The sequence below is a fragment of the Theobroma umbraticum genome, unplaced genomic scaffold, assembly GCF_002168275.2.
Source record: "Theobroma umbraticum cultivar Fairchild unplaced genomic scaffold, ASM216827v3 scaffold_44.0, whole genome shotgun sequence".
Classification (NCBI taxonomy): domain Eukaryota; kingdom Viridiplantae; phylum Streptophyta; class Magnoliopsida; order Malvales; family Malvaceae; genus Theobroma; species Theobroma umbraticum.
In genome coordinates this window covers 5,888,796-5,895,610 of record NW_018397255.1, presented here as the reverse complement: position 1 = coordinate 5,895,610, position 6,815 = coordinate 5,888,796, and the positions used below count along the sequence as shown (strand labels likewise).

The following is a 6,815-nucleotide window of genomic DNA, read 5'->3' as shown; positions in this document are numbered from 1 at the left end:
ATAAAAATTTAATTAAATATTATAATAGAATAAAAGCATATTTGAATTTTACTGAATAATTTTGAGACTTTTTTAGATATTATGTCATAAAAAAACCTATCTTTTCTTTTCTTTGAGGAAAAAAAATGGTAAATTAATAAAGAATCAATTTTCTATTGAGGCAACAAAGTGTATGTAATGAAGCCCAGGTCCAGAGGTCCATAATAAAATACATAAAATAAAAGGCCCCCATAGAATAAGAACGAACAGGTCCTCTATCGTTTCCTACATAGTCTGTAGGTTTTGCAGCCACAATCAAGGAAGGAAGAAAATGGCGTCGAACGCGGCGGTGCCGTTCTGGCGTGCAGCGGGCATGACGTATATCACCTACTCAAACATATGCGCCAATCTCGTCAGAAACTGCTTGAAGGAACCCTACAAGACTGAAGCCCTTGCTCGTGAGAAAGTCCATTTCTCTATCTCCAAGTGGACCAATGGAAAGCCTGAAAAGCCCAGTAAGTCTTTTTACCTTCCTCTTTATATTTCAGATCTGGGTTTTTTCCTTATCATTTCTTGTTCATATTTTGTTTGATTTAATTGTTATGCATTAGGGTTTTTTTGGATGATTAGTAAAGAGTTTTATTGGCTATATATTCTCTGTTAATCAGGAATTGGTCCATGTTATTTTATTTTATTTTATTTTACTTGGATTGTTCGTTTTTCGTAGAAAGAAAAGAGGAATAGGAAATGACGCACAAAATTGAAATTAGAAGTAAATTAGAGGTAAATTATGATGGTTTTCCTGATGGAGTGGAAAAAGACGCACAAAATTGAAATTATAATTGAAACCGGGAAATATCGGAATGTAAGTACCCTTAAGACCCTTTTGCATTATGTGTAAACCTAAATATATCCTTAGTTGAATAACCTTTTTTAATATTCTATGAAGTTTCTTGAAGGAAAAATGGAAGTCTTGATAATTTTGCTTTCGTGGTTGTGGTTCCGTTCATTTGAGATTATGGTTCTGGATTTTGAAAACCATTTGGTGTAGGTTATAGTTTTTGAAGTCAGGTCAGTGTTCTAGTTGTCTTTAGTTTTTTGGGTAAGTAACTTCAGCTAAGAGCAGGTTGCTAAGTTGTTTTCTCTTCCCACTTCTGTTCCAATTTGGTGTAAAGTTGGTATCCTACCATGTTTATTGTCCTTTTTTTGTTAAAATTATTTTCTTTGTTTCATTTATGTATTGTTTGCATTTCTAAAATTTGGTTGCTGATCTTTATTCCCCAATAGCTTGTTTATGGGTCGCTTGATTCCACAAGCTCGTATCTTGCAGGTTTACTTGACCTAGGCGGTCGAAAAAATTTATTAAGACCTAATTAGATCAACTGAAGTTTACAATTTTATCCTTATTAGGTCTCATAAATGACTTGTGTCACTGGCTTAATTGTTCAATTAATTGGTCATTGGTCTACTCTGGGTCTTTTAACACTTGAGCAAGCCTACTTGGTTTCCTTCATATTATCTTTTTGGATGATGTGGATGGATTTTGTTTGAGATAGAAAACCACTCACCGGTATGCTTGAGAGAAGTGGGTGGGATGTTCAATTATCTGGCTTCCTTTGCTTAATGTTGGGTAAGTGAGAAAAAATAGTTGAGGTGATCTAGACAGCATAAATCTTTTATGAATACCTATTGTGGTTTGAAATGTCATTTAGCGTAGGATGTTTGAAGTCATGAATTTATTTGCTAGATGGGTGTGAACCATGCATTATGTGGGCAAGTCCTTCAAATTTTTTCATGCTTTTGTATTGTGTTGCGACTATCTTTGTTTGGATTGATGTATGAAAAGTAAGTTGGCTGTGTTACCTTCTGCTGATCTCTAATATCTATGCAGCATATATGTTACTCCTTCATTTTCTGTATGGGGCTATATGATATGCTCTGTCTCTATATATTATTCTTTGCCCCTTTTGTTGCTTTCCCATGTCCGACATGATATATATTAGGGTCATTGCAAATGACACTGTGGTTTGGTCAAAGCACATTTATCTCTTTGTGTTTATCAACACCTACTCTTCCTCACTTGGATCATGACAAATTTAATCATATGTGAGTATATGCTGACCTTATGGTTAAAAGGATATTTTGGGTATGTATGTCAGCAGATGACGTGTGACTAGTGCTTTCCAGACCCAAAGGAATCATTGTAGATGTTGCCATCTACAAGGAAATAAGTATAATTAAAGCAAACCTTTGAATTTAATTTGCTCACTTACAAAATTATTGTTACAGCCATGTGATTCCTTCTGAAAAGAGATAGGATTTCTGGGTTTGTCCAAGTTGCACCTTGTCTTCACTTTTCTCACTCTCTCCTGTTGTGGTGGTTCTTTTAATCACTTTTCAGAATAAAACATTGCTGATATCACCATCCTATCATTCACGTAGAATTAAAATGAACAAAATGTTTAAGTTTTGTTTTTATATTCTGTTATGTGAGCACTTCTGGAAATAAAATTGGTCATTCGAAGTGAGGGTGTGGCTCTAAGAAAATGCTTCATGTATGTATGTTCCCTTTTAGCAATTTGGTTAATCACTCCGGGGAACAACATTTCAATGTAGAAAAAGAGAGAAAAGATCAGGATTGAATTGAATTTTTGAGTAGGAGTTAACTAATTTTTCACTTGCATGCATTGAACTTTTTCCCAACTAGGTGTTCTCATGTATCTCTGTGTATGTTATGGGATATGTGTGGGCTTGGAAGGGAACATGGTATCTATGTTTTATGCTCTAAAAATTGCATTTGCTTGCCAAATTTAATGGTGCAGCTATGGTCTTTAATTTCTCCCATCATGACAACTATTCTAATCTTATATCTTGTTGTTTGCTATCTCAGCTCTCCGCTCAGATTCACCTGTAGAATGAGTTGCAAGGTTGGTCATTGAAGTGTCTAGATGGGAAGGAGTTTAATCTATTTTTTGTAATTTTTCTGTAATGTCCAAAACATGTGGACAAATTTCAGGCTTCGAGATGGATGTTTTACTTCATAATAACGTATGTTGCAAATAGACTGAAGTTGGCCCTTTCATGGGCACTCTGCATCTTAAGTGCTGCTGTCAGGTTGTTTCGGCTGCACCTAGAAAAACAGTCTCTTTTCGTGAGTATTGGTGGAATGTTTACTTCGCGCATGCCCACTGGGCACTTGCTACGTGTTGAATGGTCAATTTTTGTGTATTTGTTGATTAATTCCGTCCTGTAGGTCCCAATAACTTGCCAATGGATAAGAATGAATGGCTGAAATGAGCATTTTCTTTTGTAGGTTAGACGAAGGAAGGTGTTAGGGTCATTCCATACGTTCAGTAAATAAAGGTTATCGAATTGCTATCCTAGTTGTATTATTCTATAATTCTGCAACTCTAGCGTCCCAATGAATAATTGTACACTTTGGAAATGAGCTTAGGGATCAAGAAAAGGATTAATGTGGGACGCCACCAACCTTATACCTTTATGTTATTCACCCTTTTCTTTTCTTATTTTAGTTCAGTCGAAATGCAAAAGAAAGGTTAATTCGAGAGTAAAGACCTAAAAAGAAATTTTTTTTTTTATAATGGGGAAGGTCAATTCCTGTGTTTTTGGTTGAGATCATTTCAAGTTTGAATCATTTTGGATTTAGGTAATTTTGAATTTGAGATTAAGTTTAATATTTGGGTTTGAGTTAAGTCAATTTAGATTATTGTTTTTTTTTCAAACAAATAGAATTGATTTGAGTTTAGATTTAGTTTGGATTATTTGAAATTTAATTGGTGATTTAGGTCAGTCAACTTTGTCAACTCTTAAGAGCTTGGTTGGTTTAGTTTTTTTCTAATTTAAAATTTTATGAAGTTTTTATGAAAAATAATAATTTTAGAATTAAGTTGAAGTTGTTAGGTAAATTATTTTATAATTTTTTTATTATAAGTTATAATTTTGGTTAAAATTATTGTAAAGGGTATTTTTTTATTTGAAAAGGTTTATTGTAATTATTTTTAAATAATAAGAATATTTTTGAAATAAAAATAATTTTTTAATATTTTTTTTAAAAAAAAGAGAAAAAAGTTACTCGTGGGAGCTTTTCTAAAGCTCATTTTTTAAGAGTTTTTTACAATTTATATTTAGTCTGATTTTATATTTAGTAAAAAGAAAAAAAAAACATCATCAAAGTCTATTACTTCTTACTTTTTTGTATGGGGAAATATGTTACATTAAATATGATATTTTTTAAAAAATTTTAATAATATAGAGTTATTTGCATATTTGATGCACGGATTATATTAATTTGATATAATATGAATTTCACTTAAATGTACATTTTGTATATTTCAAGGTAAATTATTATTTAGAAAATGCTTCTTGATTTTACATTTCTTTATTATACTATTCGATCTTCTTGATAAGATAAAATTTCATTGGTTCAATATTAGACATTAAATTGTCATGCATACGTTTTAACAATACGATTGGCGGTAGAGAAACTCCGTAGACATAGAGAGGACTATGTAGTAGCTAACTCGGTACAAAAAAGTGTTATGAGGGTCACCTTGTTAGTTGGAATTAATGGAACAAAACCTATTGAATGTTACAACTTGCATTGGAATAATCTTTGCTGAATCCCAAAGACTTTGAATTGGTGCTGCTCTATTAAGTCATGTACGCCAAAACCTGGCAAAATAATAATAGCAATATTGACTCTTCAATGAAAACATGTGCCTATTCATGATTTTATTATTTTCTAAAATTTCAGCGATATTTTAGGAACATGATCCTAATATATATATATATATATAATATATATATATATATATATATAATTTATACTGCAATAACATTTGGTCACTACTAAATTCTTTAATATTAGTGTGGGGTTTTGCTAAATCAATTTACCAGCAAAAGATTTTTTTTTAAATTAGGGATCAAAATATAATTAAACATAGTAATCAATCAAATTAACAAAAGCAAAAAAAAAAAGTAAAAAAAATCATATTTGAGAGGAGAGTTTTTATTATTATTATTATTACTATTTTTGAAATAAATTAGAAATCTTTGCCAAATCCCCAGACTTTGAATTAGTATTGTTTTATCAGATGTGATGAAAGCGTGTTCCTGAAGTTGAGTTTCAACATGGAAACAATCTTTTCTTTTAAATTCAAAATAATAATATTGACTGCACCCATGCATTTAATTCTGACATTTCTCTTGTGGAAATGTCATACTTCCTCTATTCAATTTCTTTGTTCTTGTTTTAAGTACGTTTTTTCCCTTATACTAATAAGTCAATTTTGATACATCATTATTTATCAGAAGATTGTGTATATTTAAATTTCATAAAAATAAAATTAAAATTTTTGAATTTAAAGCACTCTTTTTCTTGAAAATTAATTTTTCATAATAATTTAATAATAATAATAATGATTGAGTTTAGTTTAATGAATTAAAAAAATCAAACCGAAACAACTAAGAATGAGGGTTTGAACAAAATATTAAGAATGGGATAGTACTACTTCCAGAGCAACATCACACAAAATGCCATTTTTTTTAAAAAAAAAAAATGCATACGTTAAAATCATGAATATATTGAATATTGAGGACAAATATATCAAGATTTCAAAGTCAACTAAAAAAAAAAGAAATTTATTGTGGATGAATAATTTGAAAATAATATATAGGCACATCCAATAATATTATTATCTTCAAATCCAAATTAAAAGGGTTAATGCTAAGTACCAACTAGACTAGCAAAAAATCAGACTTGGGGTTTACTGACGTTTCCAATAAGATTCTCCCTTGCAACTATTCAAAAAGTTGATAAAAAAAAGTCGAACAAAAACTAACAGATTGATGAGAAGGAAAGATGAGGGCTCCACTCTCCAATTCATTCAATTTCCTATATTTTAAATGGTTCAAATTGCACTATAATCTATATTATTGTATATCTATTGATCATAGTCACGCTATTATTGTTACTATATTACTTTATCCTAATGGTTCTTTGTTCTTGCTTTTAATAAAAAAAAAAATGAAAAACCATTAGTGCTCCTTTGACAACTGCACGCAAGTTTACACATAAAAATGTAAAAACTACGCGTGAATAGAAAGGACTAAGCATTCCAAAAGTACTTAAAGATGGAAAATATATGTACTGACATCAATTGACTTGTCTACGAAGACATTTCTGACTGAAATGGTTGACGAGGTAATCATATTTCTCATTGTTTATACTCATCCCCACCAAAATCCTAGACTTGTCTCCAAAAAAACTTTTCATCCTACCAAAAAGAGTTCCTTGAATCCATATTTAATTAATCTTGTGTAACTCAAAGCTCACAAAACCAGAGAAAGGATATCTCTCTAACTCATTTAGCCATGGCCGCTATATTTTTACTTCTTCTGTCCATCGTTTCAACTGCAGTAGCTCAACCAAGGAATTCCAACATAACTCCAGGCTCATCGTTAACACCCACAGGCCAATCCACATGGCTATCCCCTTCTGGCCTATATGCCTTTGGATTTTACCAGCAAGCTGCTAAGGGCTATGCTGTAGGAATTTTTCTTGCTGGAGTTCCCCAAAGGACAGTGGTTTGGACAGCCAACCGAGATGATCCTCCTGTTCCAAGCACTGCTAGCTTGAATCTTACGACTGATGGAAGGCTCTTTCTGCAATCTCCGCAAGGACGAGAGTTATACATCACCGATGAAAAAGTTGCCACAGCTTCGATGCTTGATACTGGTAATTTTGTTGTATACAATTCTGACCAGAAAGCAATATGGCAGAGCTTCGATCATCCTACCACTACCATTCTACAAGG

General features: G+C 31.8%; 1 protein-coding gene and 1 pseudogene across 1 annotated transcript; both read left to right on the top strand.

Annotated features, from left to right (window-relative positions):
• The first annotated feature begins 226 nt into the window (after window positions 1–226).
• Window positions 227–3,183, top strand: LOC110409977 (ATP synthase epsilon chain). The gene is made up of 2 exons (XM_021419523.2): window positions 227–494; window positions 2,870–3,183. Exons 1-2 carry the CDS (start codon window positions 311–313, stop codon window positions 2,896–2,898), a joined length of 213 nt encoding a protein of 70 aa, XP_021275198.1. The 5' UTR covers window positions 227–310; the 3' UTR covers window positions 2,899–3,183.
• Window positions 3,184–6,261: 3,078 nt separating this feature from the next.
• LOC110429277 (G-type lectin S-receptor-like serine/threonine-protein kinase LECRK3) overlaps window positions 6,262–6,815 on the top strand; it is a 5,855-nt pseudogene continuing 5,301 nt past the window's right edge.

Bases quoted from the DNA above. Each gene is read 5' to 3' on its own strand.
- LOC110409977 (XM_021419523.2), top strand. From the start codon at position 311: ATGGCGTCGAACGCGGCGGTGCCGTTCTGGCGTGCAGCGGGCATGACG. The intron at 495-2,869 runs GTAAGTCTTTTT...TTGCTATCTCAG, and splicing joins TGGAAAGCCTGAAAAGCCCA to CTCTCCGCTCAGATTCACCT.